General features: G+C 37.7%; 1 protein-coding gene across 1 annotated transcript; it reads right to left on the bottom strand.

Annotated features, from left to right (window-relative positions):
- Nucleotides 1-428: 428 nt before the first annotated feature.
- On the bottom strand, nucleotides 429-11,187 carry has2 (hyaluronan synthase 2). Its single transcript, XM_039679717.2, has 4 exons — nucleotides 10,708-11,187; nucleotides 5,880-6,506; nucleotides 3,433-3,534; nucleotides 429-2,628 (listed from the first exon to the last, which is right to left on the bottom strand). The coding sequence occupies exons 2-4, from the start codon at nucleotides 6,504-6,506 to the stop codon at nucleotides 1,699-1,701; spliced, it is 1,659 nt and encodes a 552-aa protein (XP_039535651.1). The 5' UTR covers nucleotides 10,708-11,187; the 3' UTR covers nucleotides 429-1,698.
- Between the last annotated feature and the right edge of the window lie 15,045 nt (nucleotides 11,188-26,232).

Here is a 26,232-nt window from a genome sequence, read left to right as displayed (position 1 = left end):
GAACAGAATAATGAACTCTTTTTACAGAACCGTGAGTTTCATCTCTACCCTGACCCATGAAATCATCTTTGATTTACAGCCCAATGTGACAGCATGCACTGAGGGAATATGTTGGAACGATGCAGACATGTTTAAGTGCACAGTCTAGACTTCCACTACGTGGCTACTTCATTGTGCTTACACTGTATATGTCATAAACAAAAAGCTTCTCCATGGCAATCCTGCTTCCTGATGCAGCATAGACATAATTGCTCTATTCATCCCTCATCAGCTGCTGATGAAATAGCAGAACAAAGTCCAAGCAAGGTCCTAGTGCATAAGAACAGTATAAAGTCTCAGGAATTCCCCTCATCACTATACTAACAGATGCCAGAGTTAGAGAGAGAGTGAGAGAGATTCATCAGTCATATATTTATTTTTCAAGGACATGATGCTTACAAAGGAAACAGCATGTTGGATATGCATTATAAAGTATTTTATTTTATTTGGCACAAACACAAAGATCTTTATGAAAATACTGCCTTAGTAAAAGCTCTCATCAATTACAATCTGTTGTTTATTGTAACACAAAAAAGCTTTACTCATCATCACATTGGCACTTTTGTATATGATTCAAATCATTATCTTAAACATTTGGTAAATGTTAAAATAACGCTGGCAAATAAAATCAGGAAATGAAGGCATGGCATTGGAAATTAAGGTTTGCCACCACTAGAAAAGCTGATTTGCAAATGCTCTGGGCATTGATGGATGACATAAGAGTGTGTGAAATAATAACAATCACTAGAGGCAACTGTGCCTCAGTTTTGTGCAAATGTTTCTGTCAATTTCTGGAGAATTTGCATAGAAATGTGATTTTGACACATGCTGAAATTGCATAGATTGTGTGGGACAATTCAAAACATTCAACTGAACCAGCAAAAGATACTTATATATATTTTAAATCATGTTAGAAAACCATAAATCTTGGTGTTGTATAAATAGACTGGTCATAACTCCATGTAATACTTATTATAATAACACAGGTTCATCACCCTTCTTGTCAACAAATAACTTATCCCTAGATTTGCCTTTTATTGCTGTCATCACAGAGACAAATCCAGCTTCTTAATTTCACATTTTGGTCAGACAGGCAAGTCTTCCTCATATTTAATGAAAATAGAAAATCTTTGGTGGCAAAGCAAAAATAAAAAATAAAAATAAACAAGTCTATATAAAAGGCAATAAAATACATTATGCAAATACAAAGTACAGCACAATCAAAAAAAAAATACTCAGAAGTTCTGCTTTGGATTTCAGTCTAAAAATGTGTACATAATATATTTTATATATATAAAACAAACTAAGGTAAAAATCATAAATTACTTACGAAAAAAACTGAGTCTCATCCGACGCTCACACAATGCAAACATAACCATTGAGGTATTTTGTTCCTTAAAGTTCTATATCAAGCATTATGCATATTGAGAGTGAACGTGAAAGTGCAAAGAATACTAAAACATCAAGAGTGTCAAAGCTCACATGTTACAATGTGTTTCCTTTTTCACTGCAAAGGAATGTCCTTATTAACAGTCACAGCAGCACTGATGTCTCTTTTCGGCGTCACTTCCTGTCACCTGCGGAGAGTCCGCCTTCATATAGCAGTCTGAGATTGTTTTTTAATGTAAACGTAGAAAGGATGAAGGACACTGGGAAATACTACACATCAAGAACCATGTCATACTGTTGTCCTTTCTTCCTCTTGCCACACTTCATAATGAGGACAGCATACAAAGTCAAGAACACGACCCAGTAGCTGGCATACACGATTGCGCCGATAATCAAAACTATTTTTTCAGACTCTGGGAACGGCTTCCGGGTCTCTTGGATTATCGAATATATAATGCCAACAAAAAGAATGGTGAACCAAACTGAGATCGGAATAAGTCCGATAAAGTTCACCACGACGGTCTTCCTTCCAGACGTTCCCCAACCGGATTTGTTTATGGTGGCTATTGCAAACATCTTTGCCGGTAGCAGACTTGACATGTATAACACTGAGTAGAAGGACATGAAGACCATGACGATGTTTCCACGGAGGCAACTGGCAAACGAAGCCTTGATGAGCGCCACGACCTGGACGATCAGCAGGAACAGAAGGATGTTCCAGATCCTGCCCTGGTAGAAGAGCTGGATCGCAGTGGCGATGAGGAAGAAGGGGAAGAAGCCGGTGATGACGGCCTCGTAGGTCATCCACAAGTGGTGCTTGTGAAACCACATGGAGTTGTAAAGCCACTCTCTGAAATACGATTTACTCCAACGGGTCTGCTGGTTGAGCCAGCGCAAGTAGGTGATGGGTGTCTCGGTCAAGCACTTGGAGCGGGCGGTGTATTTCGTAGCATATCCCAGGCTAAGGACTCGATTGGTCAGATGGCGGTCATCGCCAAAACTGCAGTGGCTTCCCATGAATGTCTGATTGTACCAGTCCTCCAGAAACTCATGAAGCAGGGAGTTCCTGTACATCCCCAGTGGCCCACTGATACACTGAACGCACCCGAAATATGACTGGCAAGCTCTTTCGATGTTGAACGCCATCCAATATCTCACACTGCTGAGGAAGGAGACCCATGATTCATATTTGTTCAGAATCTAGAGGGATAGATTAACAAAGAGAATATAAAATCAAAGGCCTGTAGTTCATCATATACAATGTCACATGTCTTGGTCATCAGCCACACTGTGTGTACTGTGTTTGAAAATGAATCAGAAATCAGAATGTAGAGTGAAACACTAAAGAACCGCGAGAACCCATCAAAGATTTAAAGGCTCTTTGTACAGGATGTCCAGTGATGTGCTTTTCTGTTGACATCTGAACACAGCAGTTTTGTGTGGGAATATTTAAGTATCATGAACAATCGATTTACCCTCCTCCACCCCCAAAAACAACAACTCCCCTGACTATCCATTTGAATAATGGCTGGGGAAAAACCCTGAATTCAGATTTTAAAGATTTTTTTTTTCAGTCCATGTTGCTATACTAAAATGTTGCACTATATGTAACAAACAAACAGTGTGTTTACACTAACTCTCAATGTATAATATAAGATATCATAAAATAAATGACATTTAATATCAAAGGAAACATATTCCTCATTATGGATATTAATTGCTCCGAAATTATTTGGACACTTATCACAGCATTAGATAAAATATCTAAACCAAATGGAATCCACAAACAACAAGTTACTTTTGAAGTTTATTTTTCAGTTACTTTAAAAAAAATAAATAATAAGTCTACCTATGTATGACAAAGAGTTCATTTCAAAGTTTGCTTGTTAAACATACTGCCACACTTAAACTTGAAATGAAAAAAAGCATATATGCCATATATCATTTAAATGTTTGATGAGTTATAGTGATACAGTAGAATTAAAACTGAAACAGAACACATACCTGCACATCTCCGCCTACTCCTCCAACCATGGGATCTTCTTCCAGAACCTTCACCATCTCCACTGAGGAGGCCGGGTCCAACATGGTGTCTGAATCACACACCTGCATTCAGCACAATATACAAACATCAATAAAGGATACACACTAATTAGTAAAGTCTTTTTGTCCCCTTTAAAATATGAACATTCATTCATTGATTGAATGAACACTGCCCTTATGACGTCTGCCACGCATAGTGTCCACTAGAGGATGCAGTGTCTTGTTCCCCTTCTCAGGGAACAATGGTTACATGTGAAGAGTTCAGATGCAAAAGCCTCTAAATGCCATTTGAAATTTTCTTCTTTAATGATGATTTTTGTCAAACTTGTATATTTAAGTTCAGTAATTTCACTTAACACTAGAAGTGCCAGAATTCCAAAACTACTAGAACGGCCACAAACGGTCATTTTGACCGTTAGATTCAAAACAGTGTTGATGAATAATTTTCGTAATTATTTTTGTCAACCATATTTTTTCAAAGACGAAAACGAGACGATAACTAAATAAAAACTAGGTTTGAATGACAAAAACTATGACGGAAATGTTAGATAGTGACGATTTGCGACGCGGTCAAGGCTAGGTAATAGGTAAATATGTTCATTTTTTTTGTTTTGCCTTACGTTTACGTAACTTAATTTATATGAAAAGCATTTTAAATGAAAATACAGACAATTTTAGGAAAAGTCAGGTACCAGCAGGATTTTATTATTTTTTTCAACAAAGTTATTATAGATATAAAATTCAAAACGGTCAAAATGACCGTTGTGGCCGTTCTAGTGTTAAATAACAATTAATCGGTAATTATCATTGCCATTTAAGTGAAATCACTGAACTTAAATATACAAGCTTGATAAAAATGATCATTCTAGAAGAAAATTTCAAATGGCACTTAGAGGCTTTTGCATCTGAACTCTTCATGTGTAACCTGTGACGTTCTCTTTCAAATGGGAACTCGCACTGCATCCTCAAGTGGACACTATAGGAAATGCCTCATAATGTCCACTAGGTGATACAGTGTCTTGTTCCCCTGTAGCCATGGCTCCCTAATGCCGAGTTCAGACTGCACGATTTTAGCCATGATTTTGGCTCGGCGACAGGTTTTGAGAAATCACCGACAAATGCCCGAAATCACAGGCAAATCGGTGCTCGTTCATGCGAGTGACAATTACGCAGTGTGAATGAACAAAGACGAGGTCTGAGAGAATCGCCGCCGAGTCGCCAACGCCCTTGAGATATTTGGCATGCTAAATATCTGGACCTGTCGGCGATTCAAAATCCTGCTGTGTGAAAAGTGTTCTGACTGAAACTACATCGGCGATTACCGACAGCCAATGAGAGAGCAAGACACAGAGCAGTGGGGAGTTCGGGGAGGAGTAACAGATCACATATCAACAAGCATGGCATTGTTTCAGAAAAAAGGCTTCTACACGGTCTATTTGAACACAAGAAATGGAAGAAAAATTAGTCGAAATTTGGCAGGAGCTCTCGTGTCTTTTTGACGTTTAATCTGAGCTGTACCACGTGAGAACTCTGGTCTTGCACGTGTGATGTCGCATTGTTTCCTGTCACATCTCACGTGTTTGTTGTGAAACGTAGTGTTAGACGGAGTTGTCGCCGATTTTTCGTCATGCAGCGTGAAACCTTTTGTCGCTGATCCATTGTGCAGTGTGACCAGCACCAACTGAATGCTGGTCAAGATAGAACAGCAACCCGACTACTTTGAAAATCGTGCAGTCTGAACTTGGCATAAGACGTTCTTCTAGGTTTTAAGAACTTAAAACTTCCTTACGTCATTACTGATTGCACAATTACTTGGATTACATAAGAGGACATTTGATCACTAGTTTTGCCAATAAAGCTCCAGAAAGACATTTTGTACAAAAGTAAACAAAAGTAAATATCCTCAAGTATCTACCAAAGCCAAAAAAGAGTCTATTTTACAATGTGAAAACACATGTATACATCTGTTCCCAACTGTGTGGCATTATTAAATTCTTCAAAATAATTAGTCTCTTTTGGTTGTAGCTCGTAAAAATCCAAGAGCAGAAATTACATGTTTAGAATAAACCACCATGTGACTTATTTATGAACCTGTATTTATGTGACATGTTCCACTAAGCTAAATAACCACTAAATGCCATGAGCTAATAGTATGTGCTCTGAGATGACATATACCAGCGATCTGTTCTGCAAGTGCCAGAAATAGCCCCGGAATATGCAAACGATTTCCCACAGAAGTCCCTCAATGAACAGCATCAGTGTTAACCAGGAATGTACTTTCCTCACCCTCAGTGCACTACATGTTTCAGCCTAGCATCCATTTAAGAAGTCACAAAAGCTTCTTTGTACAATTTGCCTGTGTTGCCCCTGTGTACTTGGCTGGAGCCGCCTGAGAGAGATAGACTCACCTGTACGTAGTCGACACTTCTTCCCAGGGCTTTGAAGGCGGTGTACATGACCTCCCTCTTCCCGCCCCACTTCTGCATGATGCACACACATTTATTGTTGAGAACCAGACGAGAAATGTGCTGCAAGCTCTCGGCATACAACTCTTCGGTTTCATCCGGTCCTTTCTGGTGGTAGTTGCTTTTCCAAATATAAGTGGCTGCCTTGTCGCGGCCCATGATTTCCCGAAAGATCTCCATCATGTAGCAGTCGTCATCATTGTTCCCGTCGATAACCATAATGACCTTTATCCCGGGGTAGGTGAGCCTCTTCACAGATATTAAACACTTTCTTAGATAGTTGGGGTCTTCCTGATAGGCTGCGACGCAAAGGGCCAGTGACTTGTTGAGTTTGATTGGTGTTTCCAGGGAGCGTTTCATGTTCCTGTGTTCCAGTAGAGCAAAAAAGCTCTGAATGATGAGGTGAACGACGAGAATTGCTCCATAAAGACCAAAGGACAAATAGTTCCCTGCAGTCGTTATGAGTTTATACCCCATGATATAAGCAGTAGAGATTCCCACAAGCAGCGAAATGCCGAACAGCGTTGTCCCAACAATCCTTAAGTAGCTGATCGCTTTGTCACATCTCATCTGAAAAAACAAAACAAAAACAATTGGATATCGAGGGATTAATGATATCCATACTTTTTAATAAACCAAAAAGGTTCTTCTGCAGAACACAAAAGAAGACCTTTAGAAAAATCTCTGTTTTGGATCCCATTCACTACTAAGAATAAAAAAGTCCCTCAAAACATCTTCTTTTGTGCTTTGCATAAGAACAAAACTCATGCAGATTTGGAACGACACGAGGGTAACAAGTAAACAATGACAAAAGTTTTGGCTGAACCTTCCCTTTATGAGCAGCTTAATGGACAGCACTCATGAATGAAATTAAAGCAGACTTGTGGACAGCTTTGCGGTGGCAATGACATGCTTTTTGCTCATATACAAGCATAGAATACATGCATCTGTTCTTGCCGCAAAAGCAGCAGTATATTTCAGACAGCATCATATTTCTTCCTCTTTCCTCCTCTTCTGAATGTGAGCGGTCTTTATGACCATTTGTTCCAAGTTTCCTAACTAATACAGTTCCCCATCTGCTTGGCAGACGTGACTATGCAGCACCACCCTCTGACATCATCTGTTTATATCTCCGTGGGAACGCATGAACAGTGAAATTTAGATTTCAGAGGGCTGCACTAAAGACCCTCTGTCTTATTACTGCTGAAGACGGCCATTGTATTAATGATGGCGTCTTGTTTTATCGACTCTCAACATTCAAATCTCATTTTTTATTTGATATTATGCCTCTTGGTTTAGATTTTACGGCGGTTCTGGTCTGGGAGCGAGGCTGATGTGATGGACTACAGCACAGTGTGAATCTAACTGGCACGTGTCACAACCTTGAACGTCATCCTGCATGTTTACGAGGCCCTCTGGACCCTCAAAAACCCCACCTTATCCAACAGACACGTGCAAGCCTGTTGGATTAAGGGCCACATGTGGTGTTAATGTCTCAAACGGCTGTACTACTCTTGGGGTATCCCTAAACCTCTTTTCATGTCTTGTTCAAACTCTGCATGAACCCGAAAGACTAATTTGAAACTTCTAAGACTGCTGACAAGACAAAATGTGGCGCACACCCAAAAAGACACTAAAGCTAACCACGGTCATATGGGATATCAGAAGCATTGCTGTCTTTGTAAATGACCTAATTTCTAATGTTTACACAAAACTGGTGCAGGTTTTGTCTCTAAGGATGAATGTGCAGGGTTTACAAGTGCAGATTGACTCGTCTTGTTGCGAATGGGGATGTGCGTCCTATAAGATAATCCTTTTGATGAAGTGGTCCTGTGTGAAACATTTGCGATCAATAGATTTTGTCTGACTGAATGAAATATGGTAATTTGCAGTAAAGGCCCATTCACACCAAGGACAATAACTGTGGCCATAAAGTTGTAATAATCATTCTAATTCAATGAGAACAGCCACACTATAACGATATCAACACAGAGGAACGATATCATTGGAATCACTTTGAAAACTTCTTTCTTCCAGCTGATGGCTGATACAAACATTGACAGCCAATCAGACTCACGAGCGCACGCTTATAGTAAACTGAAGATTAACATCCATTAATGTGGATGGAAAAGCTGTCATTGTCTTTCTTATCATTCTGAAATAGCAGTTACATATATAATGCTTGTGTTTGCATTACTAGTCGTGTATATCATCTGGCCATGATCCAACAGAGCAGGGAGGAGACACTCTTGGATCACTGAGAGTTGAATCATCCTCAATGGGGAAAACTATAACTCTAGCTTTGAAGGTAGATTAAATATTGCAGTGCAAGAAAAATACATTTGCACTAGCCAAAAGGGACCCAGGCCTGCAACGCCTCCTGAGCACCACCAGAAAATGACTTTGCTTGACTCTTATGCATTAAAATGTTATTAATCTAGAGAGGATTTTTACACTATGCCTGAATGTAGGGGGAGGTAGATTGTTTAATTTAATGGAGACAGAGGATTTGTTCATCTTTATCCTCAGATTTGGAGGAGATTCCTTTAGACAAAGCTTCATTTAAGTCGTGAATGGTCATCAACAACAATTGATATGCAGCAGGAAATCCATGGCTCATAGCTAAATACTTCTTTTGAGGAACTGAAAAGTAGGAGATAATTTGAACTTAACGACAGTGGATGCTTTGAGAGTTGTCTTCGAAAAATAGCAAAAGTACTTTGGTGATCTTGTATTCATTTTTTTCTTTTTTTGCTGATCCTGCATTCATAAACTGTCATATGGTTTAAATATTTTGATGTTAAAACAATAAAAATAAACTAAATATGAATAATAAAACAAATACAATATACAATATTATAAAATATGAATTAATAAAGAATTAATTTAAGTAAATAAAACAATTAGAGTACTTAAAAGAGACAGACATCTTTCAAAGATTTGTGCAAACTTCCTAGTAGCACAAACTCTATAGCTAATGGGTTTTCTCATCAAATAAGTTGTTTCACTGAAATTGTGTTGGTGGGAATTTTGGCTCAGAGACAAAGCTAGAGACACTGCCTTGTTGCTCGAACTGCCCTTTTGAGACACTCTAGTGTATTCCTAGGCATTGGAGGAAGCTTCTGCTTCTCCTAAGTGGGTGGTTATGAGGTGACGGGGAATCTAGGAACTTGGGGAACTGCCACAGCTGCCTCCTAAAGGATATATCCAACCACTAGCACTGAGACACATCCATCACTCTGCAATGGCTCTGTGGTGTGGCTTTGTCAGACTTTATAGTTGCCAAATTATTCAGGCTGCTGCCACCAGGTCAGACGAAATAATGTGCTATTTCCACAAGTTGCCTTGAAGGCTAACTGCAATTAGGTTGTTGCATGAACTTTTACCAGTGGTACCCTGGACTTGACACACATTATTTTTGTCTGTGCTAGACTGTGTAGTCTTATCCCAGGCACATGGCCAAGGTCGTAGCCTTATGACCTCAAAATTCAGCCAGATTTGCAATGACACAACCACACACCCTGCATACTTACAACAGGCAATATCTGCAAAATGCTGAGGAAGTTTGGCATCAAATTGATCAAAATAGTCTCGTGAGGGTTTATTGTTCCAAACCTGTATGATTTTTTTTTTCTGCTGAGCGCAAAAGAAGATATTTTGAAGAATATGGGTAATTACGCAATGTACGTTTCACTAGCCTTTTCAAATAACCGCAAAATTTGATTAGCCTACAAGTTAGTCAAATCACATTAAAAGACTGAAGTTGAACAGAAGTCGCGTTCTTCAAGAGGTGATGATAGGTTACCATGATGGTAGGCTAGACTGGCTTCAGTTTTGAAACCTAAGTTAAAAAAATATATATTATAACAATAAGGTGACATAGTTACATGTTGTTACATGCACTTACCATGGTAGTAACAGTAAATTATGCTTAATTAACAGTAACTAACCATAAACCAAACCCTAACCTTAACTCTAGTAGGCCTTCTGTTAGTAGCCTACATGTAATTAATATTACTCAGTACTTATTGAAGTAAGTATACAATGTAACTACGACACCTTAAAATACTGTAACCAAAAACATTCATACATATAGGCCTATACCTATCGATTTATTACAGGCTTATTTTAGAAAATGACATTTGTATAAAAAGTTCATGTTTAGTTTATATTATTTCAGGTATACATTGTATCTCCCGAGAGAGCCAACTGAAAATCGTCATTACGCATCATTACTAGCCCGGGATGCGTCACACCATTACAGCTGCTGCTGGACTGGGCGCAATATCTGTTCTGTTCTATTATAGGTCAGAGTGTCCATATGGGGTTTAATTGGCTAATAGCCCTTGTAGAATTTCAAATACACAAAATGGTTTAAGTAAGTAAAAGTATTAAGCCGATGTTGTTTAGAAGCTTAAACTTGTATGAAACCTGACAGAAAGAGCAGCTGATGCATACCAATACTGCTGTAAAGATAAATATATAGCTAATGCTATAAAAATGTCAGCAGTTATTTATCAGTTTTTTTTCAGTTGAGTCTTAAGAAATACGGTGAGAGATATTAAATAGCCTACAAAAAATTAAATAAATAAATAAATGGCACGTGTATTGCAAACACTTATGGCTGAACTCCATTCATTCAAATTCACCCCCTCATGAATGTTTAAAATTCCATTATAACATGAAATGCACGCACGTATAACTATTAGAGCAAAGTATGCTATAGCTTATTATTAAAAAGAGTTGTGCACTGAATAATTCATTATCTTACCTTGGAGCAGCTATATGAAGATGTCCCGTTAGTTTAACAGGGAGGCTGTCCGACGAGTCTCTGGACTTTCCAGACACTGCACAAAACTTCCCATACAAGTTTGTGGGCAAAAAAAACAGAGGAGACCGACATGGAGCATCTAAAAAATCCTTGTTTCGAATTGCAAAGATGTGCAGTATCCACGTTTTCCATATAACGAATGAACATTCAAGTTTCACTCCTCCTCCTACATCATATACAGTTTGCATCATTCTGCTGTGATGAGGTCTGTTGGAGCATCTTGGCAGTTCAGTCTGACTTTGTCAGCTGATAAAATAAAATAAAGTTATCCAACAGTAGTCAATGTTGGTGACTCAAAATGTAGCCTAATTGATTCAAGTTTTTCCAAGCGTATAGATTTTAAGTAGCCAAGTTAACTGTCCTTTTCTGCGTCTAATTTCTTTCAGACGCTTTAGGTTTATGTTTCCTGTTAGCAATACATTTTCGAGACTCATTTGACCGGGCAGGGTTTTGGACTTGTTTTAATAAGGGGGTTGGTTCGGGGGCGAGGAGGAGCGAACATCTAAGAGAGAGAGAAAAAAAAGTGCTGCCCATTCAAACTTCCGAAATGGGGGTGGGTATGAGTTTATCAAGCAATTAGCCAAACAGTCTTCAGCTAAAAAAGAAAAGGAAAACTGTACGTTATAAAGATATCTTAATAATAATTAATATAATGAAAAAATGATATTTTTTTCAATTCCACAGAAAGAATATCATAAATAAAACTCACCGGATAACTTTTTAATGCTCATAGGTTCTCAGTTGCGCTCGTGATTTTAAGGGCAGGAAGGGTAGCCTATTTACCACCAGAGCGCGCCATACAATTCGAAATGTGTTCACATTCAATACAGTGGAAGTTGGTTTATAACAGGCCTACTGTCAGTGATGCAGACGCGTTGCAATGTTTTTGACATACGAAGACGAAGAGCCATTGAATTATATTTTTTATCAAGCTTGTATCTTTATGCTCAGTTATTTCACTTTAGTGGCAAAGATTAATTGTCATTAAAGTGAAATTAATATACGCGCTTGATAAAGATGCTAATTTAAGAAGAAAATAGATGGCCCATGAGGCTTTTACATCTAAAGTCTTAATACATACAACTATTCTTTTAAAATGTTTAGCTTTCTTTCTTTCTTTCTTTCTTTCTTTCTTTCTTTCTTTCTTTCTTTCTTTCTTTCTTTCTTTCTTTCTTTCTTTCTTTCTTTCTTTCTTTCTTTCTTTCTTTCTTTCTTTCTTTCTTTCTTTCTTTCTTTCTTTCACAACATTTCGCTATGTAGCTGATAACTGAGAGCATCACAGTTACTTAAAACAAATCAACAAGCAGGATGCAACAGGGCTGAAATGAACATCTCTTTAAGAAAAAAAAGTGCTTTTACCATATGATTTCAGAAAAATGGAATTGGAATTGAACATTGATGGAGCAAAAGAACTTATGTGAAAATAAATCATAACAGTTGTTTATTTTGTTAAGTTATGAGCCCGTTTCCCCCACACACAGAGTAAAAGACAGACATTGATACAAATACTTAAATAAAATAATATTTTAAAAATTAATATGTTTTTATTAATGTCTAAGTTAATACTTGTTCAAGATTATACTGTGATTTTTAAAATACAGAAACAGAATTATTTGGAAAAGTAAAGATTCTGAAAGCATCGAAGTCTCCATAATAATTTAATTTAGATTTGCAGTCAATAAATTATATTTTATCATATGATATGGTTAATATAATGTTTTAAATATGATGGACTTATTATAAATGTATCTACTATAAATCTTTAAGGTGGAAACCCAACTTAATATGATATTCTACCATCTGAATCTATAGGCTATGTCATGTCAACAACTGGAAAAGTCAGCCAGCTTTTGATTATCATGTTAATTATTATGCCAACAGCAACCCCTAACCCAGACTTTTACCCCGCACACCATACTTTTACATATTCTTCCATTATTGAAAAACTGTTGATTTAATTACCTTGAACAAAACTATTAAGAATACATGTGTTTGTAAAATATATTAATTTTAGCATTTCTCATTTGCTAAAGCATTTCAAAAAGAGAAAATATTATATCGAAATAGCAAAGAATCCACTTTGCGCTCCTGCCTCATGTCGAGGATGAGCCAAATTTCCATGTGTATCTTTTGGAAAGTGCTACGGCAATTTTTGAAAAATAAGATCAAAGACCTTTCTACCCTAACCTATACGGATATGCATTTGTTCACTGTTTGTTTATATCCACTTTTCATCTTTCAACCAAATATCTACAAAGTTCAGAAGAGTTTTTCTGCCCAGCAGGGGCAGCACATGGACAGACAGGAAATGGTCCATTCATGTGCAAAGGCAGTTTCTTATGTGTCAATTTGGGCTACTGTTTATTTGAGCAAGGATTCACAGCAACACCCGAGGTGGGGAAGAGGATGGCAACCATTGTATGTGTCTCTGTAGGATAACCTCCACTAAAGCATGGCAAACAAGAAAACTCTGGACTCTTCCAGCAGACTGCAGAGGTGCTGAAGGATGGAGGCTAATGAGTCCCCGCTTCACAGTTGGGGTTTCTTTGACCCTAAACTGACTTTGATGAAGAGCAACCACATGTTTTGCTGACTCATTTAAAAAAAAAAAAAAAAGTACCACTAGTGTCTACAGTACAGCATTGTGTTCCATACGAATGGATCTTATCCTTGTCGGGCACTCCAAACATCACCTGGGGGCTTGTGCCTGTTATATGGGGCTAGAAATCTGAGATAGCTCACTTTTTAGTTTTAGTTGCACAGATGTTCGTGGTCTTTCTTGATTTCACTCGGAACAATGGTATCATTGAGAGGACATGTGCAACTCATTTTTGCATTTTGTTTAGATCAAAGACACTGATATTATTATTGTTCTCTAGAACATGAGCACCAGTAGTAGATTCAAATGCGGTGCCATATCTGCTCTTTGTCATCTTTCCAATATCGCCTTTTTCACTTACTCATCATCAGCCCAGAAATCCTCTATACAACCTTTTTCTCTCAGAGTCAATTTTTCGACATCTAGGGTTGTGGACAGGAAAGAAAGTTCAAATGTGCATGAACAAAGCCCAAGTCATTAAAACTGATTGGTGCTTATCTGCTGCTCATGAACTATGTCACCCCTCAGGACCCCTTTAGTCTGGCCTTAATTTAGATAGTCCTGCTCCTTTAACAAAACCACAAATGTTAAACAAATATGCACATTTAACAGCGGGTAGAGTTGAATATTTTCAGTTGGAGGTTGATCCTCACTGCCTTTGAGATGATTGCTCAATTCCTCACTACCAAAACAATTCTCAGCTGAATATATATAGAAATCTATCTATCCAACTATCTATCTATCTATCTATCTATCTATCTATCTATCTATCTATCTATCTATCTATCTATCTATCTATCTATCTATCTATCTATCTATCTATCTATCTATCTATCTATCTATCTATCTATCTATCTATCTATCTATCTATCTATCTATCTATATTGACATTGAATACTGTTGTGAGTAATGAGGGGAAGTGCCTTTTGAACTTTAAAGCAAAGCACCTTACTCACATTTTCCAAAAGTGCATCCGGTGGCTCAGCTATCATCTGTAGTCAATAACTGGCCCTTTCACTGAGAGGTGATTATCATCAGACGTGGGAGAGCTGCTCTGAGAAAGAGGGCATTGAGCACAGAGTGTGCCTCTCCAACATGTGTTTCCTCAGTGTGTCACTATACATGTGGGGGTGCATATGTGTGTGTGTGTGTGTGTGTGAGTGAGTGTGAGAAAGAGAGTTAAACTCAGGTCCACACTCCACCCTGCTTGTTTTGTGGTTTCCATGGTGAGTGATGTTAGCATGGCACCGAACAGAATTAAGATGAACTGATTTCATTATGGGAATTTAATTTGAATATTCGCCTCTTTTCACTAAGCTTTAGAGACAGAATGCGATGTTAGGTCACCCTTAAAGGGATAGTCCAATACAAGTGAAGCTTGATTAATAGCATTTATTGAATAATAGTAATTGCTACAACAAATAAATTTCGACTTACAATGAAAGTAAATAGGGGCAGATTTTAGATGTTTTAAAAGCAGAAATGTTGAGTTTATAATTTTATGAAGCCCTATTTGAGCTGTAAAGTTGTTTTCATCCTTTTTATGGCCGTTCTATGGGTTTAGGTGTTGTGTTATGACAAAGAAATTGAATACTGAATCTTTACATAAAAAAGAAAGTGTTTGTTCATTCTAAAATCATGTTAACATGTTTAGTGTTTATGTCTTGTGTCTATTGAAACATTGATTATTTTAATGTTAACAGATTTTCACCATTCAATTACATACCTAATTGTAACTCAATTTTTTCTTTTTTTTTCTTTAATATTCCTTGAATTGAAGTTTGCGTCGGTGAAGATTGCAGAAATATTAGCCTACTTGATAATTTGCTTTACTGTTTAGGCAATGAACCAAGAGTCATCAGAAATGTGAGCCTGTCAAAAATGTGATCTATGTGCTTAGTATTTTTTGGCTTTTATATCCTATACTTTTTCATCTGTTGTTGCTGCCTACATTGTCGTGACATGAAGATGGTCATTAGGCTAAAAAATACGGACCATTTATTTACTGTGAAATGACATAGTTTCCTTTGATGGGCAAAATACCAAATTACACACCAAACCACATGGACTAAATGGGACCAGGGAGCTGTCGATATTTGAAATTTCACAGGGGTGAATGAAGGTGCATTGGTTTCTTTGTGTTCATTATGGATTTAATGGAGCATAGGGGGTCAGAAAGTTAACCACAGCTGCTTGGGCCGACAGGAAATGCGAGTGCTTCTGTTTATAGTCTCTCTTCCACATTGAAGCACTTCTCTAGGCTTCAAGCAGCTTTACTGCATGAGTATCCTGCCTGTAGGCTAAACACTCAAGGCTCTGGCCTTTGCCACATAATTACATTATTTATCTTAGAGCAGTGCTCATTTTCACTCTGAAATATTGTAGCAAACAAACACCACTGATGTTTTAGTGCATGACTCCTGTATATGGTTGCGATGAAGCATATTATCCAATAAAGCCAATCCCTTCATGGTCTTGCACTAATAGGCTGAGAAAGATGGATTAGATGAGTAGGAAGGTACATGTAGGAACAAAAATCATGTATGTTCCATATTTTTAACAATTTAAATCAATTGCAGTTTATTCAATTGCATTTTATTGATTATGTAGTAATTACATGGTAACACTTCATTTTAGGGTTCAATTCTCACTATTAACTAGTATTATGACCATATTCTAAGTTCCTTAATCCTATTCAATACCTAAATTTAACAACTACCTTACTAACTATTAATAGAAGTAATTAGGAGTTTGATGAGGCATCAATAGTTATTTAATAGTGAGAATTGGATCCTAATCTGAAGTGTGACCAAATACATTTACAATTTTATAAATAAGATATACAAGACATTACATTATTGGAAGGCAAACTTCTAGCTATTTCCCAATGTCTCGCACTTTGTTTTTAGGGTGTGCTCTCTTGGCTCTTTTGGTCCAGACTAAAAAATAAAATTATATGTTTAATCCTGTTTGCTTAGTGTACCAAATACATTCCTCACATGTGTTTCCCTGTCTGTGTTTCCCGCCACTAATCTGTCACCATGGACACTAATCACTTTCATCACAGCTGCCAGTCGTTTGTAAATCATCTCTGTGTATTTAAGTTCCTGCTTGTGCTCTGTCTGTTGTCCGGTATAGTTTGTGTTACCTGGTGTGTGCGTCTATACCTGTATCTTTCTGAATAAACCTCTATTGCGTTGATCTCTGCATGAACTCCTTTGGATTTGCCCCACGCAGCACTGTGACAGAATACCGGAACTGAAAAAGAAAAGAACGTGTTCGTATATTTTCTTTTTTACCCCCCTTTTAGAAGTGTTAATTTCTCAGATGGGTTAAACTAAAGACATTACCTCAGAAGTTCAAGTAAATGAACTAGAAATCCGTGCTTATTTAAATGAGTGCATCTATTGCATGGATGGAGAGAAATCACTGTCACTTGCAGGATTTCATCTGATGGTACTTTTTATTTTACACTAAGAAGTTAAATAAGCATATCTGTTCTGATAACGAGTGTGGTCTCTATATCTACAGACTGTTTTAAATCTAAAAACTCTAAACAATTTAAAACTCAAAACAGCAATGAAATTGTCAGACATCCATTAGTGCATGCGAGGGAAACAACTGGAAATACAGCGCTGGTTGTTCTCTAAATACTCGACAACGATGGAATTAGACGGCATGCATAGGCGAAGGTATATTACGTGTATTAAATTGTATGAAGTAATCCCGAAAAAGCACAAACACAGCTAAGGGTGACACTAACAGGCAGCAGACAAACGACAAGCGGTGAAAGCGGCGGCAATCCACCTGTCACTCAAGTGGCCACGCCCTTAATTATGCAGACCTATAAAGCTTAATATAATTGAAACTTGTAAAACTTGTAAAGTTGTAAAAAAAATGTACACCCCTCACAGTCAACATGAAGGGCAAAATTAGCTATATAGACCAAAACAACTATTTGCCACCAGGCTATAAACATATTTTTCTCTGCTGTGAAGTTGGGCATTTTAACATGAGTGAGACACAGAATTGACTAACTTTTGCTGTCAGCCTCAAGCGGCCAGTCGATGAATTGTAGTTTAATTCACGTCCGTGTAGGTGGAGAGAGATATGGGGAGGTTGATGGGGAGAGATGGGGAGGTTGCCGGCCGCTTGGTTATAATCAGTCAAAACCCACAACCCAACCAGAACAGCGTGTGGGCTCTTGCAGCAATCGCAAGAAAATGGATAAGTAGGCTAATTTACAAGTATTACTCCATTTAACCCTTATGCTGCATTAGGGACATTTTTGGTCTTTTGCAGTTTAATTTCTTTGACCATTTTGGCTGTTTTAATGCAAATGGTATGAAATTTGGCAAAATTGTGACTTTTTGGATACATGTAAAAAATGTGATCCCATTTTGCAAAATATGTATAACACACACTGTGTAGATCAAATAGTAACACTCAGCACCATAAAGACCAAAAATGGCCCATTGAAACCCATTAAAACGTTGTTTAAATCTGAGGCTGTCAGTAATACATGAAACATGATTTTTGCACAAACATCCTTTCATTTTGAAGCAAAAGCATTATATTTGCATTATATAGTGTATTCCACCAGATGACGTCACTACATATTTATTCCCTATGGGTGGAAATGCACCTTATTTTAGGCAATAGGCAATGTTTAATAGGTGGCCATTTTTGGTCTCTAACGCGCTAAGTGGGATTTTTTGCAAAGTAGGACTGTGATAATCCAAATCTAAAGTTTTCTCTTTGCATTTAGTTTATTGAAAATAATAGAATTTTTGTGTTTTTTCCTCTTATACAAATCGATGGTTTGCAAACAAAACTGGTAATTAAAGGGTTAAAATCCTGAAATTGAATACATTTTTGGTAGTTATGATGAGGAGATTAATATGTGGCCATTTTTGGTCCTTAATGCACTCAACGGTGTTAAAAATCTAATGCAGCACAAAGGTTAAATATTATTCAAATACATAGGCAACTGAGTTACTAAAACAATCTTTGTCAAATAATACACTTGTTTGTTCACAGTTTGAACGTTGCGGCTGGTTATGACAAAAACTCTGATTAACATGGAAAAGATCCCTTTCATTGTGCATTGCGGCGGAAAATTGCATATGTTTCTACATTATTTAACACTTTTATATTGTCACAATTATTAAGCTGTTATATTGCTACACTGTTTTTGTTTTACTCTTTTTTTTTAAGAGTAACACTTCATTTTGATGGTCCCTTTTGAACATTTTGTTGACTATAAGTAATGTTGCACCTATGTGTCAAAAAACTCTTTATTGTGATGATCCTCCAACAGACATTCTAATGACTATAAGTAACTTTGCGACTACATGTCAATTTATTTGAACACTAACCCTACCAGTCTACTCTCTACTAATACTCCAATGAGAGCTAGTAGAGATGTAGGTGCAATATAACATGCATAACATGCATAATAGTCAACAGAATGTGCTAAAGGGACCATAAAAATAAAGTGAAACCTTTTTATTTTAGCTTAGCTACTCTCAGGGTTGGGAAGGGGCGCCACAAATGTTTTTAGAAAGCAGGGGATGTGGCACAATGGCCAAAGGTGCTAAACGAACATCCCCATTTGTTAGTCTGATCAATGTTGAGAGCATTGTTATTGACCTCCGGGTCAGAGCCTAACAAGGACTTCACATAGAGATCAGAGAGTTGGAGAGCACACCTAGGTCATAAAGTGAAAGTCTGTTAGTCAAGCACACCTCTCACTTAATTGTCGAGTCTTTGGCATTGATGTGACATTGACTTCAGCAGCTCTGAGAGCACTGTTATCCTCCCTGTTCTGTTCATGACACATCCATGCTGTGACAAAACAGCTCCGCCTTAAACAGAGCATTAGAAGGACTCTGAGGATTTACACTATAAGAAACACCCAAGCTTGTCCTTATCACCTCAGCAATGATCTGCGGCCCTCTTGGGGTCTCCTCTGTCTGTCACGCTGGCCCTATCACCTCTATGAGCTCATGCAGTGTGATAACAGTCTTGTTGAGTTGGAAAAGTGAGTGACCACTATGAAAGTGAAGCCTTTTTATGAGCTTTGGCTCTTCCGCACTCCCCCAGCTTTGTGAACCCCCGAATGCAGAGGTCAGCAGTGTCAGAACAATGGCGTAAAATTCACCACCCACTTCCGTCCTCTCTGGAGGGGACAAAAACAGCCAGTCTGATTAATAGCATTAATGATTGTTACTCATTTTGTGAAACTCTCTTTCTTACAGAGCGAGAAGCTACAACCAAGAACATGAAGGTTTGTTTTGAATCACTTTCAAGTGAATTTATAAGTCTGTTTACAAGACAGAATCAGTTGTTGTACCACAAAAGTCCTGGATCTGCGGTTTGATTCTATGATGTTGCAATGTTGCAGAGAACAGAAGGGTCTGTTTTTTAAACTCACGCACATTCTCACAGAGCCGTCCAGCTCTGGTTTTGTTCAATGGTGTGCAAAGGGACACTCCAGTTTCAATATCTAGGAACAAAATAAACCAATTTGCTACATAAAAATAAATCATTTTCTAGCTAGTATTTATTTCTTTTGGAAGAAAAAATATTTCACAGTTTACATAGGAAAGTACGACTTTTACCTGTGTAATGGTAAAGTTACGACAGCTGAGCCTTTGGGACCTTGGCTAATTTGAGTCGTGTCTGGTTTTGGATCACTTCCTGCTTCTGGATAGTAGGGAGCACTGGGAAATTGCTCACAATTGTTTTATTACTTTTTTCACATTTATCATCATGAAAGACAAAAGGCTTTTTAAAGGATAAATGCAATCAGTATGGACTATATATATTTGGATAAATTCACTATAAGAAAAATGTTGCTGCCATACATTTTTAAGTACAGTCAAATTGGATGTTTAAGACATTTCAACTTAAATAACATTAAACTCACTTGAAAAACTAATTTTTGAAAAAAAAGAAGCAAAATGTTTGATGATTTGCTCGTCCAGCTGTCTTCATGTGATTACTAAAGAAGATAATAGTATACTTTGCCTCTATTGAGAAAAGTTTTAGCTTTTTGGGGGTCTGAATAAAACTATCACACCCAGAGCTGTACCAGCTGGAAGTGTTTACCTGCTGATATATGGCCTGGTTTTTAGAGCGGATTCAAACTGTGAAAGAAAGCCTTTTCTGTTTAGTGTTTCTAACAAACTCTTCCAGATTACATTCAACACCCTTGTGTACTGAAAGTCTTGCACGTCGCTCATTTGGACTAAATTGAGGCTTTTGAGGAAAGAGAGTAATCCTAAAACCATAAAAAACAGTTTGAGGGAAGAGAGTAACACGCAGAAGTAATAATACATTTCCAAGAAAGATTGCAACACACATCTACTTTGTATATGTTTAGGGAAAAAGCGCACATCAATAGAGAATGTTAGATGTCACTCCAACAATAATGGCTTGGTGTGTGGTAGTATTTTGTTTTGTGTGGACAAAAGGATGTGCAGAGTTGACGTTGATGGTCATCAATGGGGGTACATGATGAGAGATGCTCATAGTCTGATGGGGGTCTGTGTGAGACATTTGTTAAACCAGTGGAAATTAAGAACATGTTTTTGGAACCAGAGGGGTATACACTGGGAACATCTGTTTGAATCACTTATCGCGCTTTAGCATCAAGAATAGGGTCATTGTTCCTAGGCTATTATGATCCATACCACCAAACTTATCCTGCAGCATAGGTCAGTCTAATCTGTAGATAGGGTTGTGTTTGCCAATTTAAAGCCTTTCAATGAAAAGTCTTATTGCTTCTGCTGAAAATGGTCAAATCCCAGGTGGTCTGTCCTTAGTTGCATCACATGGATTTACCCAATAATACAATATAAACTTATTGCATGGAAATTAACTCTGCCGATACACTTTATGCTAAAAACTGTTTAACACTGCAGAGATGCTGTTTCACAAAAATTTAAAGGGCACCTATTATGCCCCTTTGTACAAGATGTAATATTGGTCTCGGGTGTCCCCAGAATGTATTTGTGAAGTTTCAGCTCAAAAATACCCCACAGTTAATTTATTATAACCATTTGAAAATGTCATTTTGGGCCCTGATTAAAAATGAGCTGTTATGGGTGTCTGCCACCTTAATGCAAATGAGCTGCATATCCCCGCCCTGCCTTTGGATGAGGGTGTAACTTGATACCTATGGCAGTCGGTAAGCAGAAGGGGAGAGTGAGAGACGCGCAGTTTTGAATGTCATTCAGGGTACGTTTGAATCGGAACATATAAATAGTACGAAGAGACTCCGGCAGAATAAACACTTGAGAATGGACTACGTCTCGGTATGGTTATTTGATACATTTATGTACTTATAGCGTTGTTGTAATCGCGTCTTTTTGCAAGTATGGATGTGGAACACACACACACACACAGACACACACAAACACTAATGCTGCCGCATTTTTTTGAAACTACATACACATTCTGTGATAAAGTTTGCTACGTACACGCGAAATTACATTTATGCGAGGGACCTGTGGCGTCATGTTTAGCTTGTCATACAGGTGCTTCTGTGGCAAATGTGAGAAGATGGCTAACTTACAGAACAACAACATATATGCAGTGTTTAATACAATATCTTTAAATATATATATAAAGTGTGGTTACACACTATAGAAACAATGTTTAAATTATATACACAGACATCCTATGACGACAACAACTTTAGACGCATAATTTGTTGTTGAATTGGCTGACAGACTGAAATTACTATTTGCTCAAAAATCATAAAATACACTTACTAGAGGTGACGGTGGATCGCAAACAGTAGATGACGATCCACACTTGAGGATTAATTTTTAAGCCACAACAACAGGATTAACCCACAAGTCCACGACAGAACACTTATGTTTCCATGAGACACCGGCTGTCGTTGAAACAATGGAGGATGTGTGTACAGATCACCGAGGGCGGGGTCTAGGCCACAGCCACACTGTCAATCAAACCCCTTTCTCACTTCTACGTAACAGCTCGTTCTGACACAGTGCAAATGATTTATTGAGATTGAAAAAAAAAAACACTGGGTGGATTTTTATCATTCTAGGGTGGTTTTGCTCACACACTGCCAACACACATTTATGTTCAAACACCATGTAAAAGTGAATTTTCCATAATAGGTGCCCTTTAAAGGGGACCTATTATGCGCCTTTTTACAAGATGTAATATTGGTCTCGAGTGTCCCCAGAATGTATTTGTGAAGTTTCAGCTCAAAATACCCCACAGTTAATTTATTATAACCATTTGAAAATGTCATTTTTGGGGCCTGTTTAAAAATGAGCTGTTTTGGTGTATATGACCTTAAATGCAAATGAGCTGCATATCCCCACCCTGCCTTTGGATGAGGGCGTCACTTGCATACCTATGGCAGTCGGTAAGCAGAGTGGCTGAGAGAGTGAGAGAAACCGCTGTTTTGAATGTCATTCAGCTGTACTTTGAATCGGAATATATAAATAGTACGAAGAGACTCTTTGTACTCTTTGAGGTTATTTGATACATTTATGTACTTAAAGAGTTGTAATCGTGTCCCCTTTACAATTATGGATGTGCAACACACACAGACACACACAAACACTAATGCTGGCACAATTTTTTGAAACTACATACACATTCTGTGATAAAATTTGCTACGTACAAGCGAAATTACATTTATGCGAGGGACCTGTAGTGTCATGTTTACAGGTGCTTCTGTGGCAAATGTGAGAAGATGTCTAACTTACAGAACAACAACATATATGCAGTTTTTAATACAATATATTTAAAATATCTATATTTATAAACGTGTGGTTACACACTATACAAACAAGGTTTAAATGATATACACAGACATCCTGCGACGACAACAACTTTAGACGCATTTGTTGTTGAATTGGCTGACATCGACTGAAAAGACTATTTGCTCAAAAATCATAAAATACACGTACTTTTTCTGGAGGTGTCGGTGGATCGCAAACAATAGACAATGATTCAAAGTTGAGGATTAACTTTTAAGCCACAATAACAGGATTAACCCACGACAGAACATTTATGTTTCCAAGAGACATTACCGGCTGTCATTGAAACAATGGAGGATGGTGTACAGATCACTGAGGGCGGGGTCTATGCCACAACCAAACTGTCAATCAAACCCCTTGCTCAATTCTACGTCACAAAGCGCTGAATCTTAGAACAGCTCGTTCTGAGACAGTATATTGAGATTGTAAAAAAACACTGAATCCTGAGAGAATAGAGTCCTAGAGAATCTTGCAAAGGGCCAGTAGCACAGTGTTTGAGCACGTTTCAGAACCTTATAAGCAGATAGATGACCAGTTACAGGATTTCCATGCAGCATCCGCAGAACAGTGTCTTTCAAAGCCTGATGGAGCATTTATGTTGAGGATGGGTTGAAAACTTTACGGCAGAGTACACCATTATGAAAGATAAGTCTGTGGAACTCGTGCCAAAGTGCCTTCTCAGTAAGTGTCCATTTTTCATGCACCAGCATGGTGGTTTCTGTCCTTTAACTGTCCAGCTAATGACCTCTGATAGTGTGGAGTCTCACTCCTTTTTTAAAATCATCCTCAGGGAACTGAAGCATAAATCCCAAAAAGGAGACTGTGAAATACAATGTGAGGAGGCTGGAGGAGGCTGTGGTCCAGTCAGGTTACAGTAAACTGGATTTGTATCAGCACTGCAGAGGCTGTGATGTACAAAACTGACCAGACTAGACAGACTCACAGGACTCAGATTAGAATGTCTCTTATCAGAGTGTGGATTACCAAGAGCTCCGAAGAAGGTGCTCAGCTCTGTTGGTCTGATGTCGGCTGGGCGATGTGACATTGCATCTGCATTGAGGTGACTGTGGCCATCCTTGTGAATTACAGTCCATTCAAAGGGATCAAGTTCAAGAGCCCAGCATGCCCAACGACCAGTTCTGTCATTGTCAATGGGTATTTTTCTGAGACCCAAGAGAGGTTTGTGGTCAGTGACAATAACAAAGGGTTGTTTGTAAAGGAAATGTCGCAAGGCCCAGACAATGGCCCAGAGTTCTCTGTCATATGTTGACCATTTTCTTTCTGCTTTTGTGAGGACATGACTAGCAGTAGCAGAAGCAACCACCTTTTCTTGATCCCCTTGTCTCTGAACAAGCACAGCACCAATAGCAGAGCCTGAATCATCTGTGTAGAGGGAGAATGGCACAGTAAAGTCAGGGAATGCAACCACTGGAGGGTTTGTGATTGCATGTTTTAGGTAAGTGAATGCATCCTGACATTGAACAATCCATTGGAAAGGTGCATTCTTCTGTGTGAGGGTGTGTAGGAGGACACTATGATGTGCAAAACTTCAGATGGACTTACGGTAATATGAAAAAAGTCCCAGGAATGCTCTTACTTCTGTAGCTGACTATGGAATAGGCCAGTCTTGATCACTTTTTACATTGAGCAGGTAAGGCTGAATACCGTCTTTGGATACAACATGGCCAAGAAACTGCACCTGATCTCTGGCAAAACACATCGCATTTTGAAGGATTCAGCTTCAGGTCACTTGACTGGAATCTGGAGAGAATTTCTTGCAAGTGCTGGAGATGTTGGTAACACTTTAGAATACGGTTCCTTCGTTAATGAATAACTACACAAGAACTAATGAGTAACAGAATATTAACAATCTAGTAACTATTATTAACTAACAAGAAACTCTGATTAACGAACTAGTAAGTAATAGCGCACAGACGAAAGTGGTAGTTCACTATTAAGTGATCAATAACTACTATTTTTTTCAATACTTCCCAAAGAACTACTGAAAAAGTTTATTAATAATCTAGTAACTACTATTAACTAAAATAAACTCTTATTAACGAATTAGTAAGTAATAGCTCACAGATGAAAGTGTTACTAGAAAGTTCTGCGGGAATTACTAATTATTTGGATCCGTATTATAAAGTGAAGATCATTGGAACTAACTAGTAATTACTCAAGTGTTACTACATGATCTAGTCATGATTTGTGCAAATGTTTGAGATTTTTGGTGAACTTTAGTAACTTTTAGAAAATGTCTTTAGTAACACTTGAGTCATTACTAGTTCCAATGATCTTCACTTTATAATACGGATCCAAATAATTAGTAAGTAATAGCTCATAGATGAAAGTGTTACTAGATACTTCTGTGGGAATTACTAATTATTTGGATCCGTATTATAAAGTGAAGATCATTGGAACTAACTAGTAATTACTCAAGTGTTACTACATGATCTAGTCATGATTTGTGCAAATGTTTGAGATTTTTTGGTGAACTTTAGTAACTTTTAGAAAATGTCTTTACTAACACTTGAGTAATTACTAGTTAGTTCCAATGATCTTCACTTTATAATACGAATCCAAATAATTAGTAATTCCCACAGAAGTATCTGGTAACACTTTCATCTGTGAGCTATTACTTACTAATTCGTTAATAAGAGTTTCTTTTAGTTAATAGTAGTTACTAGATTGTTAATAAACTTTTTGGTTTCACTTTATTTGGATGGTCCCTTTAACACATTCAGTTTACTATAAGTAACGTTGTACCTACATCTCTACTAACTCTCACTAGAGTGTTAGTAGAGTATTAGTAGACTGGTAGGGTTAGGGTTAGAATAAGTTGGCATGTAGTTGCAAAGTTACTTATAGTCAGTAGATTGTCAGTTGGAGGAGCATCACAATTAAGATTGGGCAAATATTAAGCTGACAGTCTACTAATACTGTAATGAGAGTTAGTTGACATGTAGTTGAAAAGTTACTTATAGTCAACAGAATGTTCAAAGGGGACCATCAAAATAAAGTGTTACCAACTTTTTCAGTAGTTCTGTGGGAAGTATT

This window comes from Pimephales promelas, chromosome 12 (genome assembly GCF_988280905.1).
Source record: "Pimephales promelas chromosome 12, fPimPro1.hap1.1, whole genome shotgun sequence".
NCBI classification, from domain to species: Eukaryota; Metazoa; Chordata; class Actinopteri; order Cypriniformes; family Leuciscidae; genus Pimephales; species Pimephales promelas.
The sequence above is the reverse complement of the archived record's forward strand: the minus strand, read 5'-3'. Positions and strand labels throughout refer to the sequence as shown.